This window comes from Rhinatrema bivittatum, chromosome 4 (assembly GCF_901001135.1).
Source record: "Rhinatrema bivittatum chromosome 4, aRhiBiv1.1, whole genome shotgun sequence".
Lineage (NCBI taxonomy): Eukaryota > Metazoa > Chordata > Amphibia > Gymnophiona > Rhinatrematidae > Rhinatrema > Rhinatrema bivittatum.
The window spans coordinates 186176379-186198068 of record NC_042618.1 but is presented as its reverse complement, the minus strand read 5'-3'; the positions used below and the strand labels follow the sequence as shown (position 1 = coordinate 186198068).

The window sequence follows — 21690 nt, the reverse complement described above, 5'->3', positions numbered from 1 at the left end:
ACACCCACAATGCCACAAACATTTAACACAAAAACAGGGCTTGAACTTTTAGGCTCAACAGGAACGTAAAAAAAAAAATGGCACTCTCTCTCTTCCTCCGTGAGGCAGTGAGGCCAGCAGGCCTAATTTTGTTGTTTTTGGAGGGAGGGGCACAAAGAAACACATTTAGAGGACCTAAAGGAGCTACCTATGTAGACAACACTGCATGAAATTATATATATATAAAAAAAAGATTAAACCAATCTTGCATACACACTGGTTTCTTTTTGCATTTTAGTTTTCACTCTGAGAATATTAGTTTGACAGGTAGGAGGAAACCTTAAGGGGGGTATCCTGAACGTACTCCAAGAAAAGGAATTTCAGCCGGCAAAGTTCAAGCCTTGTTCACAGATGTGACAACCTGCTATGGCTCTGACTTTAACTGCAGCGCTCTCATTTTTTTTTTTTTTCATGAGTGACCACATTTCTATGTACTTTTAACACCGGAGTGCTGTCATAGGTTTTTTTTTTAAATGTAAAAAGGACAGAGAAGCTTTAAAGAAGGGATGCACTACCGGACAATTTCCCTATTCCTCTGGACTCAGATCAGCAACAATCACAACCATCATACCAAACACATAAAAAATATCAACCAGCCAATGAGGTATGCCTTAGCCTTCCCAGCTATCATCTGGAATTTTTTTTTTTTTTTTTAATACAGTTTTAACATTAAAGCAAGACTTTATATACACACACATATAACCAGCACATCCAACCCTGACAAAAGATATAGTTATTATCCTGAACTGGTTGTGTTAACACCCACACAGTATCAACAATACTGTTTGGAGGGAAGGGAAAGAAATATTGAAAATATATGCGCAGATTAATATTCTTTAGGTAACCCAAGTCAGAGCAGTTTGCTACCTAAATATTAAATAAGATGCTCTTAACAGAACTCACTGCGACTCATCATAAGGTGTTCTGCAGATACAGTACAATTCCTCACTGCTGCCCTCTTGTGCCCGTTTACAATCATTACAGATGTACACATCCATTTTCTTAGCTTCCTTTTCTGTGATGCCAACACATTCTCCATGATACCAGTTAGTACAAAGATCACAGCCAATATAGAACCTAAAAGTGTTCACAATGAAAATGACAAGGTCGTTGTCATTTCAGACTGTAAGGAACTTTGCTGCTTGCTTTTTTTTTTTCTTTTTTTCTTCTCTGTGTCCTTAAGTCACACCCTTCCAACTCAAAACACTACATTATTTGACACTTGGGAGCTGGAGTGGGGGCTCTGGGGGTAACAAAGTGTCACGTAGGTCATTTTTACGAGCGGGCAAGTGTTTGGACAAAAACGTGGTTCAGAATTTTACACTGTCATGTGAGGGAACTACAAAGGTTTCCACCCCCCAGTTACATTTTTTTTTAAATCAAGGACACTACAGAAAAGACTGAAAAAAAAATAGACTAATTGTCAAGCTATTGCTCATAATGTCCCTTAAACATGAAGGCAATTTTGAAATCTTAAAGGATCACTGTCTCTCGGCATTGGAGCAGGTTAGAATGAACTAGTTAAGGCTCTTGTTTCTGTGGATTACAATTTTTTTCTGAGGGGGAGGGGTAAAAAAATATCGCCAAAGGAATAACACTTCCATTTTGCCACGTCCTATTCTGTTTCAGCAACAGTAGGGACCCTCAAATTAAGCCACTCGCTCTGTAGGCAGAGAGAGCTAGTTTCTCTATACCTTTATCTTCCTGTAGAGGACTGAACTAACCCATCTCTACACAGATCGGTTTAGAGTTATTCAGAAGCTTGAAAGTGTATTGGCGACGCTACAAAAAATTACATTGCCTATTCTGTTATCAATGTATAAGCCATTTATTATCCGTGATTCCTTTTCATCCATTTTCTTCGTAATAAGGGCAATAAATTTGTATTCATACTCACACTAGGCAGGGATAAAAGAATCCTCCTAATTTAACTGCTATCCCATGTTATGAGAAGAGTTAATATTGGCTACTGGGCCGGGGAGAGTCACTTGTGTACTTGCCCAGGGTGCAGAATGCTTAGGGGCCCAACAAACAAAGCAAGAAAAGTTTAATTGTAATCATCATTTTGAAACTGCACATTTAGCTCTACTATTGGTGTAATCTATGCTGCTTCTAGATCATAAGCTGTTTTGAGAAGTAAAATTGTGTGGACATTATGGGTGGGGGAGCAGGAGATGTAAACCTTACTTAGGATGCAAAAGCTGAACAGTGCCTGCGGAAGAGCTGTACACACAGGGACCTGGAACTTGCTGCTTTCCTGTGAAACATTTACAGAGCTCCTAGGTGGGCCTCAGCAAACACAGCCGTTGGTTGCAGAGCGCGGAGGTCAGGGGTAGGCTGCTTTCTAGAAAGGGACAGAGTTTATTCATAGGGTAACCACTTAGCTCCATGTCCAAAGGAACAAGCTCAAGCAGCCTTGGTTTTATTCCCTTTGCCAGAATTTTAAGACACGGACGGACAGCAGGAGCACAGCGTGTCATTTCTGAGACGGGACTGTGTGGTCATCCTACTTGTGAAGTCACTTTGAAGGAAGCTGGCGAGAACGTATATGAAAGGAACTGCTGCTGTCTTACTGTGTTCCTTTTCAGTTCTGTACCAATACAAATCTGGACCCTTCTCATGGGACACAATTTTAAAAAGTGGGTGAAAAGGAAGCCGAGAGAGAGAGACTACTATATAGTCTAGATAATGGCAGCCAGGTACATCTCAGAATTTTTTCTTAGGGTCTCCAATTCAATTTCTAGCTATCAAATTATTTTCTGTGAAGAGACTTGAGATATCCTACATTGGAAGGAAGAAGGAAAGTATTTGTTTCCATGTACTTGTTGGGCAGGTTAATTTCATGGTCCAGACTGATAAGAACTTAAGTGTCTAATTGTAGATGGCAGCTGCAGGCGTTTACTTTAACGGATGCTGAGGGGATGTTCTCATCCCAACTTTACAGCCCTGAACCAGGAAGTATAGTGAGAAGACTAGCGGGATCTCACCTTCCTCATCTGCTGTCGTGTTTCTATGTTTATCCCAAGTGATCCAAAGTCACCTGCTGACTCACGACTGAAAGAGGGACCCTCCTTGGAGGTGGAATCCGTCAGTGCCTCTCCTTCTGAGAGAGTCTGGGGTCACTCGTGCAACATGGGGACCCCATCTTTCCATCTCAGGGCCTGGGGCATCACCTCCGTGACAGGCCTCATGCACTGCCAGCTTGCAGACACACCATACTGCACGGACCACATATATCTTTATTTTATACTTAATTTTAAGTTTTGACCACAGCAAACCACAGAAATACCCATAGGGCCCTTATCTCGTACAAAAGCAACAGTTCAACCCAGGTTACATTCTTCCCTTCAGCTGGATAGATTCTGTCCAGTGCCTATACAACTCCTCTGCAGTGGGTTTCGTGTTATGGTTCTCCTTTGTCAAGGTAAAAACAAAATAATGCTCTGGTGTTGTTTATGACCTTTTGTAGAATGGACAGAGGAACCCAAGCAGGGCAAAGAAAGCTCAAAGTACTTTACAAGATGTGCGCTAGGTTTTGTTTAAAATGAAAAAACCTTCCTCTACTCCCTCAGATTAAAAAAAAAAAATGGATAAATTATTCAGTATCATCTTATATTAAATCAATAAGCTGGTAACGTTGTCAAATATCTAAAATTGTGGTAATGGATATGCAAGTAGTGTTGCACATTTTATTTAAAAAAAATTAAATGCTGCTCTATGAAAAGGCGTCTGCAAACCACACCTTCACTTACTTCTGGATGTAAAATGAATTACAACGCAATGAATCAGGAAGATTTTCACATAGCAGCAGTGCTTTCAAAGGGCTAAAGTATAAAAACAATGCGTTTTGGCATTTGGCAGTGCAGAGTTACCCAACAGACGCATAGACACAGGCAGAAATCTCTTTAATCTGGATTGAACGGTTGTTTCGAGGGGAAGAAATTGCTCCATAATCCGCACCACTGCCTGGAAAATGACCCTTTAACTTTTCACTTTGTGGGTGACAAAGGAGGAGGAAATGCATAGAGCACGCATACCATGCAAATGCGGTGATGCTGGTACAGAATGGGGGTAGGATGTGAATGAACACTGTATGGAACTCGGTGTAAACCTGTTTCAGTTTATGTGGCATGACCTAACAAGGACAGAAACAAAAGCACAACGCCACCAGAAATGGTGCCACACAGCCATCCTAATAACCCAGATACAGAGAAGGTGGTGTGATTGCTATAAAACACCATGCTGGCATACTTTGCAGCATTGTGTGCAGATGATACTCTTGAAACACTAGATTTCTAAGACAGCAAATCCAGGAAATAACACCAGATCCACCTAGTCTGCTAGTCCCTGGGCTACAAAGTGCAGGCACGTATTAGATGGGGTGAGTTATAAAAATTCAATGCCACAATGGCAGTTTGGAAGGGCCTAGTGGGATGTGCTGACTGCTGACTCTTCATTGGAGCTGTCAAGCAGGCAACTGGTAGAATTCTGTCTCCCCGGAGCCTAGAGAAAGGAAATCTGTCAAATCCCGCCACTCCCCCGGGGCTGCCACAGTTAGTCAGCGGTCAGACTGCAGCTCATAGGCTGGTACAAAAACCCTGGTCCTCTGCTATCATTACACAAACAGTAACTGAGAAAAGGCTTTATCAAAACTGGTGGGAAAAGGAAGATGGGGGGGGGGGGGGCAGGGAGCTAAATCTTGTATTCTAATCATTGCCTTACCTTCCCCTCTGCTGCGTACTCTCTAACTAAACTCAGCCTAACAAGCAAAAAGTAGGGAGTTAGGTATAATTTAGAATTCTTCTCACTGGTCATCACATGCTAAGACATCTGAAGGTTCAGACCTTAAAGGAAATAGCTTCCTAAGGGCCTTGCTCCAAAAAAAAAACAAACTCTTACCCAGGCTGTGCCTCAGAAAAACTTTTATTGAATGAGATCCTCTGCCTTACATCTTGTACACAAGAACACAAATCTAAAGACTAGGACGGTCATGGCTACAGCAAACACTCCTACCACACTCCATATGAAATATGTGACTGCATCCAGCATGATACAATAACCACTGAATGGCAAACTAAAAATGAGTAAACCACATTTAAATAAAGAACACAAATGATTTCTGAATATAGAACATGATACTTGGGGTTCAAGAGGAACACACTTTTTGACTGAGGTGTGTGTTGGAATGTATTCTCGCCCCCACTCCCAAAAGGTTAAAGGTTTACTTTTATTACAGACACAGTATTTAAAACAAATGATCTTCCAAAGATGCACTGGATCACATTTGGGGAAACCCAACCTTGTTTGCCGCCCTCACGTGTCAGTAATGCCTAAAGTGCTTTGGGGGTCAGGAGTACTCAAACTGGTCCTTGGGGGCCCCCTCCCCCCAGGCAGTCAGGTTTTCAGGATACTCCGAATGAATATGCATGAGAAATATCTGTTACACAGGAGGTAGTGCATGCAAATAAATCTCATGCATACTCATTAAAGATATCCTGAAAACCTGACTGGCTGGGGAGAGCTCCCCCCAGGACTGGTTTGAGCTCCCCCACTTTAGGTTAAGCGACTTGTCCAAGCATGTAAGGCTTGCCTTGACTCCATTTGCTATCAGAAATATGATCTGAGCATTTAAGGCAGATGTACTACTCAATTATTTTTCCCTTTGGGAGAACAAAAGCTGCATATTTTCATCTTGTTTAGGAATCCTGCTCCAGAACTTGCTAGTGCCAATAAATTGATTTTAATTATTATTTTCTTTTTTTTTTTTTTTTTTTTAGCAAACAGTCCATTTGATGTTAAAAGCAGTAAAGCTCGTGCAAGTAAGATTTGAGGAAGGGACAGGGTTGTGCTGCCATAATTAAGAGGGTTCACTGCCCAATTAAATATCTATTTGGACAAAAGTAAAGAATACCAAAAACCAGACAGAGAAGGGAAGGCAATGAGCAGAGGAATGCTTATCACTGCACATCTTTGCTCAAGTTAATGCCCCCTTCCTAAAACTGATCAGCCCACTGCAGTGGCATTTCCACACCAGGGCAGGGCTAGATAAGAACAACACCCAAGTACTGCGCCAGAAGTGACACAAGGAGTCAATCCCAGAATAGCCATAGGGGAAACTGCTAAGTAGCAGCAGCGTCTGCTATAAATCCATGCGTGCACATGTAAATACTGCATGCGAGGCTGCAAGAAGAAACATTCAGAGAAAAGAATCAAGCCAGCTCTTATTCTGAACCATTGCTTTAAGTGCCCACAACCAAATTCTCTGCTTAGAAAAGCCCAATAATATCTTACAAAAGATCATGGGTTTTTCAGAAAGATGAGAAAACATTCGCTTTAAGAAGTGAAATAAAAAAAAAAATCCCAAAAGCATTTGTCTTACTAGTTTAATAAGATTTTTAAACAAAAAAAAATGCAACAGAAATGGAAGTAATGTAGCTGACATTCAGCAGCTGGGAGTGTACAGCTATCCAAACAAAGGGGAAAAGGTTAACATTCTATAACAAAACAATTAGACAAAAAGGTGATTATACAATAAAAGGACAAGGTACTTTGTCTTAACTACTGTACATGCTTACTTCTAGTCTACTGTCCTCAAACAGTTACTGAGGCTGGAAATGATTACAGTGGATTCCACTTAACAACTTCTCCTATAAGGACGCTTTGCTTATAAGGACATTCTTTCAAACTCTTGATGCGTTTCATCCTCCGGAAGGAATGTCTATTAAAGCAGCATTTTGACACAGTTGATTTGGAAGGAAGAAAAATACATTTTTTTTTCGAACATCATTTCCTCCTGGGGCATTTTTCAAGAGGCTATGCTGCTGGAAGACCACTGATCATCCCTCCCCGACCTTTTTGCTGGACCTAGCAAAGCAGGTTGAAAAGCACAGGCTCACAGAGGGTTGGCATAGTCTCTCAGTACACACAGGAAGGAACATCAAAGGTCCTAGTGTCTTAACTCCCCATAGTCAGGAGGGAAATAAACATTAATTTTTTGGGGAAAAATAGTTAAATCTAAGCACAGATTTGTGTGTGCATATATAATACACAAAATTACCTATCCTCCCCCCATGGCCATATATAAATAGTGATTATTGCTTTTCATAACTTAGAGTTATATTACATTTTACTCAAATATTTAGAAGAGAACATAATCCTAGCTGCAGATACGTTACCTGCAAGGAAATACTGATGTGCATTATTGCTTGTTGTGGACTAACTGTCTGTGAGCCTGCATCTTACTCTCTTCTGTTTGTGATAATACAGGAATTCTACAGCAACAGTGTCACAAGCAGAAGACTTCACAGTGTTAGGGGAGGACAGACAAAGATTCCAAAATGCCTGCTTCTAGCTGGATCTCCGTGCCAGTAAAAAACACAATGAGAAGAGATGCAACAAAAAACAGGCAACATATAAACTAAATTCTGTCTAAATATAATATTACAAATTTTATCTAAGATTTCAGCAGCACCTTCATGACCCGTAATTTGACCTAGTCAATTCAGGACCAGGTTTAAAATCCCACATTGTGAGCTAGTGCAAGCAGAATGCAAGCCAGGACTGGCTTGGGGAGAAGGCAGATAAGGCAACCAAGACAGTATCATTGTCTTATTAAAACAAAATACACTCAACTCAAACTTTGTAGTATTTCAAAAGAAAAACTGGCAAATAGTACAATGTATGTCTCTATGGACTAAAAAATAATATCTTTTAAGTTCGTATTAAATACTTTAAACTGTTCCTCTGCACTTCCTACAAGTACTGGACGCAGCTTGTGTTCATAACACCAAAAACTACTTTTACATGCTGACAAGAATGTCATGAAGGATATCACACCACATGACCCGATTATTTGATATTTTATGGTATCCCAATTAGCCATAGATGCTCCCAAAAGTTCAATTAAAAGAAATCTAACTATAGCCACTGTGTTTGTATATTCCGAGTACTATTTGCCAAACTGACTACTAAAACCTTATGCAGTGAGTGGTGGGTTAGATTTTCTAAGGTAAAAGGCAGAAATCCTTTGGTTTGCAGTCAAACTCTGTGGCTAAGGCTGCCACTAACTTCCTAATACAAAGGCGGACAAAACACTCACAGAAATAAAATACAAAAATTGATGATGAGATGAAACAAAGTTACTAAGACATAGGGATTTTTAGAAAAAAAATCATGGGATTTAAACTCATGGAACTCTCCTGCGGACATTGCAACTTAACTTGATTGTACGGTGCTAACTCTTAGCCTTACAGCTAATCGATACCAAGCACTTAAGCTTCAGAAAAGCAATTTAGAAATGAAAAGAATGTGATGCTCTGGACTCACTTAGACTCATCATACGGTGTTTTGCAGATGCAGTAAATCTTTGTATCTTTCTTGCTTTCCTTTGAGGTAGTAGAAATCATTTTCTTTTTCTTGGATTTGGAAGTGGCTGGATCTCTCTCCTCCTCTCGCTTCCTCTTGTGAGAAGATGGAGGCGGCAGTGCAGGGGTAGCAAAGGTGATCCTTGCTGCATGCTGCGGAGGTGGTACAGCTGGCACTGGTGACGTAGCTGCTGTTGCGGCAGCAGCGGCGGCGGCGGCAGCAGCAGCTGCAGCAGCCGCCTGAGCACGTTCCTTCTCTTTTTTGATTCTACTTAGATCTCTCTTCAGTTCTTCCTAAAGCAGTAAGGAAAACATTTTGATAAATGATTAAAATGGTGATGCCAAGAGAGAGGAAGATGAACTCAAAGCATTTTGATTAGGAATTTATATGCATATATATATTTATTAAAAAAACAAAAACAAAACAAGAACAGATGCATACTTCCATCAATATATCAATAAAGCAAGTTTGCTTACTGTAAACTGAGTTTCCATAGACAACAGGATGAATTAGGGATGACACGTGGGTGACATTCAGCAGTTGCTACTACTAAAAAAAAAAAACCAAAACACACTTTGCTGGGCAGACTAGATGGACCATTTTGGTCTTTATCTGCTTTCTTTCCCTATATTATTCTCAACAGTGCTGAACAGACCCATCTCTCTAGCTCAGTAAAGTTTTACTACCGAGCAAGCACGGGAGGTTTCCACATATGCTGTTTCATGAGCCCTTCAGTTGACGTAGAACCTAGCTTTAGTTAGATAGTTGTCTCTCCAGGGAGGCAGGCTTGTATTAAACATGGCTTATTCATCCTGCTGTCTATGAAGAACCCATTTGCAGTAAGCAAACTTACTTTCTCAGTTGACAAGCAGGGCTGAATTAGTCATGGCACAAGGGGAGTTCCAAGCCGAGCGTTGCAGTGGACCTATTACTGAAAAAGCTACCCAGAATCCCCCCACCCCTCAGAGAGCGGTCTACTGGGTGATCAGGCTGTGCAAAACTGCTTACCCGAAGCTACTGTCCCTTCTGGAGAGACTGTCAGACAGTAATGGAACGTGAAGGTGTTAATGGACTACCAAGTTGCAGCTTTTAAGAGGTCTTCAATGGACATGGCTCTTAGGTGAGCCAGTCAGTTAGCCATGGCTGTTACTTGACAAGAGTCTGGGATCTGGACGCCAGCCAGAGCATAGCTATGAGAAATACATTCTGCTAGCCAGTTGGACAATGTGTACTTGGCAACAGCAATTCCCAATCTTTTAGGATCAGAAGGGACATATTTGAGAAGCCTGATGATGTGGTTGAGTTTAGATATGTGGGAAATATGCGCTTGCCAGCAAGCCATTTCATCAGGGTTTAAACACTATCTTCCCTTCTCCCTGACATTTGCCTGAATAAAAGCATCACTTGTGCTTAAGTCTCTGCCTGGGAAAGGATACCTGACTATTCATGTATTTCTCTGGCTTGTGCTTGGCCCTGAATTCCTGGGGGAGGGGCTGGGTGTTCCCTAGTCAGAGGCAGGACAAAGTCAGGAGGTATAGAATTCAGCAGCCAATGAAATGATCCGTGCACACCCCCTGAGCCAAGCCAATAGTGTAGAGACTCGTCTGTTGCTATGGGGAAAGTAGCCAATCATGTAATGACACATCATCTGCCTTTGTATGAATGTACAATAAAAGAGGGCGCTGAGGTGTGCTCAAGTCCCTTTTCCTGCCTGCCATGAAAGCTGTCTGATGTGTGTCTTCATTACTGCTACAAGATAATATGCCAAGGCCCTTTTATAATCCAGTGAATGGAGGGCCTTCTCCCCTTTATCTGTAGAAGGTCTTGGAAAGAATGTGGGCAAAACAATGGCTTGATTCAAATGAATAGACCAAGCCATCTTTGGCAGAAAATTCGATTAAGTGTGGAACATCACTCTGTTGTGGACAAACTGCAGGTATGGAGAGTAATGAACTAATGCATGTAGCTCACTGACTCTCTTAGCCAAAGTGAAGGTGACTAGAAACAATTTTCTAGGTAATAAATTTTAAGGAAGCTGATTCCTATGATTCGTAGGGCAGTTGCACCAAAGCAGTATTCAGATCCCATGCCACTGGTGGCTTGGCAATCAAAGGTCTCATATGACACAAGTCTTTAACAAGCTTCGAAACCAGAAGTAGATGGAGATAAATTTTCCATCCACTTGAGGGTATTAAGCAGCAATATCAGAGATGCATTTTGACCACAATGTATTGAAGCCCAAAGAGTACTGCAGTATCTCATTAGATAGTGACAATGATGACACTATTAAGTGTTCAACATCTTAGCCATCAAATTGAGGGAGGGAAGGTTCTGATGGCAGACTACCCACCTCTTGATATAGTAAAGCCGGATTGGATCCCAGGGAAATAGCTGGGCAGACTGACAATCCGATGAGGTAAGAGAACCATACTTGCTTGGGCCAAGCTGGAGCAATGAGGATAAGATGCACCTGATCTTTGAGTACCTTCTGCACCATTCTTGCTGCCAACAAAAATGGAGGAAAGCCATACAAGCAGATTTGCATTCAAAGCGGATCTGAACTTTGAAGAATGAAATAAAATATTTTTGGGCTTTCCTGTTGTCCTCTGCCATGAACAAGCCGACTGACGGGTGACCCCAGAGATTGAATAGCCTACCTCCCACACTTAGGTCTACAGACCACTCATGAGAACAAAAAGCCCTGCTGAGGAGATCTGGTAGCGTGTTGAAGAACCTAGAAAGGTAAGTTTCTTGGGGGAAAGCTCTGTGACTGTCAGCACACTTCCAAATTATCAGAGATTCAAGGCAGAGGGTCCAAGACCCTGTACCCCCCTTATTTGTTCACGTAGAACATTGCTACTTGGTTTTTGGTTTGGATCAGAATTCTCTTTCCCTGAAGGAGATACTAGAACACTCAATGCATGTCAGATGGCTCACAGCATCAAGAGAATGATCTGAAACAGATATTCCAGTGCCTACCAAATCCGAGTTCAGAAGGAGCCCATGTGTGCACCCACATCTGTTGCTAGTGTTACCTGATGTGGCAGAATTCAAAGAGGAGTACCTATCTCCAGGACCTTTGGTTCTAGCCACCAAAGGAAAGGTGTTTTCATTTCCATCTTACCTTTCAAAGGGTAAAACAAGGGCTGAAGAAGTGGATCTCACTGGGAGCAGAGGCCTCATTTTTGAAATCTCATGCTGAGGTTGGTCATGGGGACCACACTCACTGCTGCTGCTAAATGACCAAAGATAAAGGAAAATTAGTTTCTTACCTGATAATTTTCGTTCCTGTAGTACCAAGGATCAGTCCAGACACCTGGGTTGTGACTCCGCACCAGCAGATGGAGACAGAGCAAAACTTGTCGGGCATCCCTACATATAGTAAGGCGCCACCCACAGCTCGTCAGTCTTACGTAATGTCAAAGCACAAAATTGAACTCCGACTAACTAACTAGACGGCCCAAACCCGGGCCAATTCAACAAACCCCCGGCTGGATCAGAACTACCAGAACCAGAGGCCTCAACAACACACAAGAAACCAACATAGAGTGCCAACCGAGCGGACTCTCCTCTGCAGAACTCCCAACCAAACAGACTATACGGGCGGGATCCTGGACTGATCCTTGGTACTACAGGAACGAAAATTATCAGGTAAGAAACTAATTTTCCTTTCCCTGTACGTACCAGGATCAGTCCAGACACCTGGGATGTACCAGAGCTGAATTACCGAGGGTGGGCTCTAGAGAGTCCCGCTCGCAGAACTCTCTCTCCAAAACCCCCTGAATCCAGGCCCTGAACATCCACACGGTAGTGTCTAGCAAACGTATGCAGTGACTTCCAAGTCGCTGCTCTGCAAATCTCTTGTGGTGACACGTGGGAAGACTCCGCCCACGATGCGGCTTGTGCTCGCGTCGAGTGAGCCCGAAGACCCACGGGAACAGCCTTCCCTTTCAGTATGTACGCTGAAGCAATGGCATCCTTGAGCCAGCGCGCAATCGTGGTACGGGAGGCTGCCCCACCACGTTTTGGCCCCGAGCACAAAACAAATAGATGGTCCGAAACCCGAAAGGAATTTGTAACTTCCAGATAACGGAGCAGAACTCTGCGGACATCAAGTTTCTTCAATAGTCTAGCATCAGGATCAGAACGCTCTCCCTCCGGAAAAGCGGGCAGCTCAACCGTCTGGTTCAAATGAAAAGCTGACACCACCTTAGGAAGGAAGGAGGGAACCGTCCTCAACGAGACGCCCGCCGCCGAAAAGCGCAAGAATGGCTCCCTGCAAGACAACACCTGTAGTTCGGAAACACGTCTTGCCGACGCAATTGCCACAAGAAATACCGTCTTGAGAGTAAGATCCTTAAGTGTCGCCCGTCTCAGAGGCTCAAAAGGGGACGAACACAGCGCGGAAAGAACACAATTTAGATTCCAAGAAGGACATGGCTGACGTACAGGCGGCCGCAAATGTTTGGCTCCCCGAAGAAAACGCGCCACATCTGGGTGCTGCCCCAAGGACCTACCGCGCACCTTACCTCTGAGGCAACCAATCGCCGCCACCTGAACTTTAAGAGTACTGCAAGACAGCCCCTTCGCAAGGCCAGCCTGAAGAAACGCAAGAACATCCGGTACGGAGGGCCGCACAGGATTCAGCTCCCGAGCTCTACACCAGTCCTCAAACACTGTCCACACCCGAACATAGGCGAAGGACGTGGACCGCTTTCTAGAACTCAGCAATGTGGCTACCACCGCATCCGAATATCCTTTATCCTTCAAGCGTTTCCTCTCAAAAGCCAGGCCGCGAGACAGAAGTGATCCGCGTCCTCCAAACAGACAGGCCCTTGCCGTAGAAGTGCCGTTTCCCCGCGGAATCGGAGAGAGGGCTCCCGTGTCAACTGGAGGAGGTCCGCGAACCAAGGCCGCCGTGGCCACTCGGGCGCTACCAAGACCACCTCTGCGGGATGCATCTCTATGCGCCGAAGAACCTTGCCTATCAGAGGCCAAGGAGGAAACACATACAGCAGAACGTTTGTGGGCCAGGGGAGGACCAAAGCATCCACCCCTTCGGCCCCCCATTCTCTTCTTCGACTGAAGAACTGCGGGGTTTTGGCGTTCTGAGCGGTGGCCATCAGATCCATGTGTGGCGTTCCTCACCGCTCGCAGAGGAGGTGGTAAGCTCCCTCAGACAGCTCCCATTCCCCGGGATCCAAGCAATGTCGACTGAGAAAATCCGCTTGGACATTGTCTACTCCGGCGATATGGGACGCTGCGATGTTGCTCAGATGTCTTTCCGCCCAGTGCATTAGTTGTCGCGTCTGCTCCGCGACAGCCCGGCTCTTCGTTCCTCCCTGACGATTGATGTACGCCACTGTGGTCGCGTTGTCCGACAACACTCTGACCGCTTTCCCCGAACCAATGGGAGAAAGGACTGCAGCGCCAACAAGACCGCTCTGGTCTCCAAGCAATTGATGGACCACTGTGACTGAGCTTTGGACCACTGTCCCTGCACCGAGCGGCCCATGCACACCGCCCCCCATCCGGACAAGCTGGCATCCGTAGTGACTACTGTCCAAACGGGCATGAGCAGGGACACTCCGCGGGTCAGATTGTTTGAGCTGAGCCACCACTGTAGACTGGATCTCGCTTGATCCGTGAGCGGAAGTGGCATGTGAAAATCCTCCGACACTGGTCGCCAGCGGGAGAGCAATGCGGATTGCAATGGCCGTAGATGAGCAAACGCCCAGGGAACCAAGGACAGCGTTGACGCCATCGATCCCAACACCATGAGATGATCGCGGACCAATGGGCACCGCAGGGACAACAACCTGCGCACCTGGCTCTAAAGCTTGCAAACCCGCTCCTGGGACAGAAACACTCTGCCCTGCTTCGTGTCGAATAGCGCTCCCAGGTAATGCAGCGTCTGGGTGGGGACGAGGCGACTCTTGACGAGATTGACCACCCAGCCGAGGGAACGCAAGAGTTGCAGGACTCTTTCGACCGCCTGCCGGCATTGACTCTCCGATTTGGCCCGGATGAGCCAGTCGTCCAAGTAGGGATGTACCAGGAACCCCTCCTTGCGAAGCTCGGCTGCCACCACCACCATTACCTTTGTAAACGTCCGTGGAGCGGTGGCGAGGCCGAAGGGAAGAGCCTTGAACTGATAATGCCGGCCCAGGATACAGAAGCGTAGAAACCGCTGATGGTCTGGCAGAATGCCGATATGCAGGTAAGCCTCCGTGAGGTCCAAGGACGCCAGAAACTCTCCTGGCCGCACGGCGGCGATCACCGACCGAATCGTTTCCATCTTGAAGCGTGGAACGCTAAGACACCTGTTGACCCTTTTCAGGTCTAAGATAGGTCTGAAGGTACCTTCCTTCTTTGGCACAATGAAGTAGATGGAGTACCTTCCCCGACGGAGTTGTCCCGGGGGAATGGGTCTTACTGCACCCAGGTCTTGTAGCCGCTCCAGCGTATCCCGGACGGCCGCTTGCTTGCCGCGACCCTTGCAAGGGGAGACCAAAAACTTGTCCGCTGGAATCCGTGCAAAATCTAACGCGTAGCCTTGTCTTATCACGGTCAGGACCCACTGATCCGTCGTTATACTGGTCCATTCCCCGTAGAAGTGCTCCAACCTGGCTCCTACTTTCGGCACAGCCGGAGGAGCCGGCGGCAGGGAACGGACCAGCCGTACTTCATTGTGAGGCTTTCGGCCCCGAGCCTGACCCGGGACCGTCTCGCCTCCCAAATTTTCTGCCACGAAAGGACTGAGACCACGACGATGTTCTCGAAGAACCAGAGCCAGCCCGATAGGAGGGCCCAGACGACCTCTGCTGCTGCGACTTCCGTGGTCCCCGAAAACGGGCCCTACCAGAGAAGGATGTCCTGCTTCGGTGCCTATCCTCAGGCAACTTGAACGCCCTGTTTTCTCCCAGAGACCGCATCAGGTCGTCCAGCTCCTTACCGAACAGCAGCTTCCCTTTGAACGGAAGGGCTCCCAGATGAGCTTTCGAGGACCCATTCGCTGCCCAATTTTGGAGCCACAGTAACCGGCGAGCCGAAACCGCCGAGGCCCTGGCCGACGTCCGCAGAAGGTCATGCATCGCGTCCGCACGATAAGCGATCACCGCCTCCAGGTGATCTGCTTGTGTTGCTTCCTCTCCCGAAAGCCCTGCGTTGGCCTGGAGCACCTGAGCCCAGCGCAAACCGGCTCATAACGCAAAATTACTGCAAATAGCCGCGCGGACTCCCAAGGCTGACGCTTCGAAAACCTTCTTGAGCTGCGCTTCGAGTTTCCGATCCTGGATATCCTTAAGAGCCGTAGCCCCAGTAACGGGAATCGTGGATCGCTTCGTCACTGCCGAGACCGCCGCATCCACCCTGGGAAAACGTAACATCTCCAGAGCATCCTCCGGTAAGGGATACAACTTATCCATCGCTTTACTGACCTTCAGGCCCAATTCCGGAGTATCCCATTCCCGGAACAGGATATCTGTCGCCGAGAAGTGAAAAGGAAAAGCCACCGCCGGTCCCGTGAGGCCTAACAGCACAGGATCCATCTTGGCGTCTGACCGAGAGGCGTCCGACCGAGACCCCACCGGGGAGGTATCTACTCCCACTTCTCGCAGAATGGCCGGGATCAACGGAGCCAGCTCCTCCTTCCTAAACAACCTGACGACCTTGGGGTCGTCTCCTTCCACGGCTGGCGTTCCTTTGGCCGTCCCTGGGCCTCCCGCCCCCGGGACGGTGGGCGCGTCCGGTCCCCCCGGATCCTCGTCCGGCTCTTCCACTGCCGACGAGACCGAATCCGATTCGGTGTCCTGGGGAATCCCCCTCAAGGACCGACGCTCCCTGGGCGGGTCCGCGGGCCTCCTGATGGCCTCCCCCGCCCGTTTTTTGCGATGACCGGCTTTCCCGGGCTTCCTCTTCCGTTTTGAGCGTTTGTATTTCAACAATTGCTGCAGCAGTCCCGCGAAACCGGAAGATAAGGAGGCCTCCGAATCTGAGGAGGCCTCCTCAGAAGGGCAACTCGCAGGCGATCTGTCCCCCCCCAGGGGAGCCCCCCCGGGGGCCCGCTGCTGCGGGGAAAGTGCTGGCGGCAACGCGGCCTGCTCCACGGCCTTCCTCGTCGCCTCACGAACCGTGTCCAAGATGGCCGCCGTTCCCGCGCTAAGCGGGAACGGCTCTGAGCTGCCTCCTGCATCGGGTCCCTCTCGCGGCGGCGAACACAGCGGCCGAGTCCGGACTCCCTGACCGCTCTCGGACGGCCCTTCACCCCCCGAGACGCAAGTCGTACAGAGCCCCTCCCTCGACACTCGCGATCGCGCCGAGCCGCACGAGCGGCAGGAGGAACCACGCGGCATTCGCGCCCTGCTCAGCGGCGCGCGGCCGGGCAGCGAGGCAAAGGAAAAAAACCTGAAAATCAAAAACTACGGCGATCCGGCGGTCCCCCCCCTTCTACCCGCGAACAAGGAGCGAGAGAGAGAGAGAGCGACCGGCCGGCACAGTGAATAAAATTACCAAAACCAAATTTATTTATTTTTTTTTTTTTTTACTTGCTGCTGGCCCCGGTCCTGATTCTTCCTCTCCGACGGGGGTGAGTGAACCGGGCTCCCCGGTGTCAACCCCCGACGCTGCTGCCAGAAAGGGCCGGGCTCTCAGCCCTCAACAGCGGCCTCAACCAGGGAGGGATGGTCCCCTCAGAACCTTCCAACCCCCCTGGGAGGCTTCCAGGACCTGGACGGGATCCTCTTCTTGAAAAACCCCTGAATTGCCTTAGAAATAAATTTCCCTCTTTTTTTTTTTTTTTTTTTTTTTTTCAAAACCAAACTCTCCTGACTAACTAACCAGGATCACTAGAGACTGTGGGTGGACCTGCCCCATCTGCTGGAGACAGAGTAAGACTGACGAGCTGTGGGTGGCGCCTTACTATATGTAGGGATGCCCGACAAGTTTTGCTCTGTCTCCATCTGCTGGTGCGGAGTCACAACCCAGGTGTCTGGACTGATCCTGGTACGTACAGGGAACTAGGTCTTCTTGGACTGGGATTTGATCCTGTTGTAGTAAGCTCTGGATTCATATTTGAAGACAAAATGCCCGATTTAAGAACATAAGAACGTGCCATACTGGGTCAGACCAAGGGTCTATCAAGCCCAGCATCCTGTTTCCAACAGTGGCCAATCCAGGCCATAAGAACCTGGCAAGTACCCAAAAGCTAAGTCTATTCCATGTTACTGTTGCTAGTATTAGCAGTGGCTATTTTCTAAGTCAACTTAATTAATAGCAGGTAATGGACTTCTCCTCCAAGAACTTATCCAATCCTTTTTTAAACACAGCTATACTAACTGCACTAACCAAATCCTCTGGCAACAAATTCCAGAATTTAATTGTGCGTTGAGTGAAAAAGAACTTTCTCCGATTAGTTTTAAATGTGCCACATGCTAACTTCATGGAGTGTCCCCTAGTCTTTCTATTATCTGAAAGTGTAAATAACCGATTCACATCTACCCATTCTAGACCTCTCATGATTTTAAAGACCTCTATCATATCCCCCCCTCAGCCGTCTCTTCTCCAAGCTGAAAATTCCTAACCTCTTTAGTCTTTCCTCATAGGGGAGCTGTTCCATTCCCTTTATCATTTTAGTCGCCCTTCTCTGTACCTTCTCCATCGCAATTATATCTTTTTTGAGATGCGGCGACCAGAATTGTACACAGTATTCAAGGTGCGGTCTTCACCATGGAGCGACAGAGGCATTATGACATTTTCCGTTTTATTCACCATTCCCTTTCTAGTAATTCCCAACATTCTGTTTGCTTTTTTGACTGCTGCAGCACACTGAACCGACGATTTCAATGTGTTATCCACTATGACACCTAGATCTCTTTCTTGGGTGGTAGCACCTAATATGGAACCTAACATTGTGTAATTATAGCATGGGTTATTTTTCCCTATATGCATCACCTTGCACTTATCCACATTAAATTTCATCTGCCATTTGGATGCCCAATTTTCCAGTCTCACAAGGTCTTCCTGCAATTTATCACAATCTGCTTGTGATTTAACTACTCTGAACAATTTTGTATCATCTGCAAATTTGATTACCTCACTCGTAGTATTTCTTTCCAGATCATTTATAAATATATTGAAAAGTAAGGGTCCCAATACAGATCCCTGAGGCACTCCACTGCCCACTCCCTTCCACTGAGAAAATTGTCCATTTAATCCTACTCTCTGTTTCCTGTCTTTTAGCCAGTTTGTAATTCATGAAAGGACATCGCTATGATGATGGCAGGAAAGCCTTCTCCTCCAATGAATCTATCCATTGCCCGTTGAACTTGATTCTCTGGGTGGGAGCAAAATTCAATTTGGCAAAGTTGATAATTCATCTTAGTGACTGAATAGCTGGATTGACTTCTGGACTCACCCCTGCTTGGGAAGAACCTGTAACAAACCAGTCATCTGAATAAGGAAATACACAAATTCCCATGCGATAAAGGTGAGCTGCGGCTACTGCTAGGCATTTCATGACCATCCTTGAGGTCGCCAACAGCCTGAAGGGAAGAACCTTGTAATGATAGTAAGAGGAATGTACTATGAATATGAGGCATTTCCAATGAGGCAGGTGGGTATGTGAGCATATGCATCTTTCAGATCCAGGGTGCCTATCAGTCTACTGACTGAATGAAGGGCAGGATGATGTGAAGGGAATTAATTTTGAATTTCTCCCATAACACCCTCTTTTTCAGTCTTTGTAAATCCAGAATGAGTCTCCAATTCTCTGACTTCTTGGAAATCAAGAAAAGTGGGAGGAGAACCCCTTGCCATGGGCCTTTAGGAAGGACAGGTTCTAGTGCCTGTTAGCTAAGAGGCGACTCCATGAATGAGATGAATCCAAATTGAAGGCTAAACAAAGCGCAAATTTTAAACAGATTTTGAGGACCCAACTGTCCAAGGCAATCTCATGCCACTCTTTGAGGAACAGGTGAATCCTCCCCCTACTTGAGAGGTTGTGGCCTGACGGTTGAGTCTCATAAAAAACTAGGACCAGTTTAGATTAGGCCTGTTGCAGCATCTTTGACTGACATGGACATTTGTGTTTCAGAAGCTGCTCTTGTGGTAACGCGGGTGATGCACAATAATCTCTGAATTTGGCATCTCTGGAAGCAGCAGGGCTTAAAAATGAAGTAAGATGACAGCTGTTTGGCTCCTCTCAATAAGGACTAAATGCATGCTGCTCCTTAACCTAAGTGACTGTTTCCCTGACCTTGTTACCAAAGAGATTGTCCTCCAAATATGGGATATTGGCCAACCCGTCATGAACATCCTCATTTAAGCTGCTGGCTCTCAACCAAGTCATTCAGTGTGCTCCAATGGCTGCCACAGAAAACCTTGCCATGGTATTGAATGATTCATATACTGACTAGAGAAGATGGCGTTTGCACTCTTCTGCATCCAGAAAGCCTGCAGATAGCCTTCTTGCTTCCTGTCGAGAGCTTGTACTAGAGGCTTCAGCTTGTTGATGCAGTTGTGCAGTGCACAGTTGGTGGGTTGCAATGCAGGCACTGAGTATCAAGCTCTGGAAGACCACCATCCCAAAATTGCCAACAATTAGGGAATCTAGGGTCCTTACCCAGAGGGGTACAGGAAAAAATTCTAGTCTCTCTTGTTTTAGCACCAACTCCACTACCACTGACTGGTGTGGTAGCTGAACTACTCCTTCCTGGCTACTGGCAGGGGTGTAGGAGGCCGGATTCTTCTACATTCTCATATACAAATTCACAGGATTGACTGAATCAGTTTCACTGCACTTTCAGAAGTAGCCTGAAGTCATCAGCGAGGGGATGTTTGTCCCTGCAGACATGGATTCCAATCGCCTTGCCCAACTTGTCCAGGAATTTAGAGCATAAGAGGTCTTCTGGTGCAGATGAATGTTCTGGCAGGTCAGATAAGGGGGTCCTGAGGGCATCCCCACAGACCCTTCCCTCAGGACCAAGAGGTGGAGGGACAATAATGCACAACCCTAATGAAGATGAAGGTGACTGGTGCAGGTCCTCCGTCTTAGAGTGGAATGCTCCCAGGGCATGCTCCAGATGGGGGTGTCTCATGCTCCTTCTTTTGTCTGGGTAGAACCCTGCACAGATAAGGATGGTACACCTGACTGATGAGGGTTAGATCTCACAACTGGGACCTCTGATGGGACCTCCTGAGGTGTGGAGGGCAAGAGGGACTCTCCTTTGGGGAACCAATCTGGACAGGAGAGGCTGAAGGGCACTCTCCTTGTCACTGGCTGCTAACGAGGTAAAGCAAGTCTTCATCATTTCAGCTACCTGTCTATGGACTGTTGTGTTCTTTGACCTCAAGTTGAAGAGACAAGACATCCTCCTGCAAAACCCCTACTGAACTTCCAGAGGGAGCCTCCTCCTGGGTTAACTGCACTGGTGGATGCATAGAGACCAGAGACACAATGGCGTATAAGAGATCCGGAATCTCCAAATGAAGTCTACAATTGAGGAGGTGAGACAAAAATAAGGATGTCAACATGGAGGGAGATAAGTGTAAGGAGTCTCTTCCAGGATCCACTAAGGCCTATTCCTGCCTTCAGCGCATCAGGAACAGGTTTGCAGACTACTCTGAAGGTTGAAGCATCAATGAGGCAGAGGACTGAATACATCGGCGATGCATGTTTCATTGGCGCCAACTGTACCTCCTGCTCAGATGCATGGAGCTGCTTCTTTTTCTGCACTGATGAGCCCAGCAAGGAGGGGGAAGTGGTTTGTGAATGTGTCGAGGAGCTTGCAGACTCTCCTGCGCGATGCTTTCTTTTCTTGTCTTGCTTGATTTCTAAACTAAATCAGATCTGGAACCCAGAGAGTTGTGGGTGCTTTGCTTGAGAAGCTCCTGGTCGACTTGACAGAGGGAGCACAAAGAGGCCCTGCTCCAAAAAGAGGAATAATTCTGACTTTTCATCAATCTGCAAATGTCTTCCATCTTCTTATTCTTCTGGGACCTCAGCAATATCCAGCCACAGTCAGCAACTGACTGAGTTGTGATCTGGTCCCGGGCATCTGTAACAGATAATATGGCAGTCTGTGATGGACATCTTGCAGCTGCACATAGTCCTTAAAACTACTAGAGGTGACTTTCTTGGAGTCAGGTGACATATATATATATATTTTTTAATATATACTTTGTTGAGGGGCTGCCAAGGCAGCATGTGTGCAGGAACTTCCACACATGCTCAGTAGTAAAACTTTTGAGCTAGAGAGATGGATCCGTTCAAGACCATCAGATGACATC

The 21690-nt window shown here is 46.4% G+C and overlaps 1 protein-coding gene across 13 annotated transcripts in view; it reads right to left on the bottom strand.

Moving 5' to 3' along the window:
* Nucleotides 1-21690, bottom strand: part of BPTF (bromodomain PHD finger transcription factor) — a 278159-nt gene that overhangs the window by 17080 nt on the left and 239389 nt on the right. For 8 of the 13 annotated variants that reach the window (XM_029599352.1, XM_029599355.1, XM_029599358.1 and 5 more), the window contains 2 exons: nt 8365-8696; nt 943-1116 (listed from right to left, as the gene is read on the bottom strand). In XM_029599352.1, the coding sequence (XP_029455212.1) occupies nt 943-1116; nt 8365-8696 (506 nt within the window). Of the gene's footprint in view, nt 1-942; nt 1117-5783; nt 6758-8364; nt 8697-21690 lie in introns of those variants that run through there. The other 5 variants (XM_029599361.1, XM_029599365.1, XM_029599360.1 and 2 more) reach the window with 3 other exon arrangements.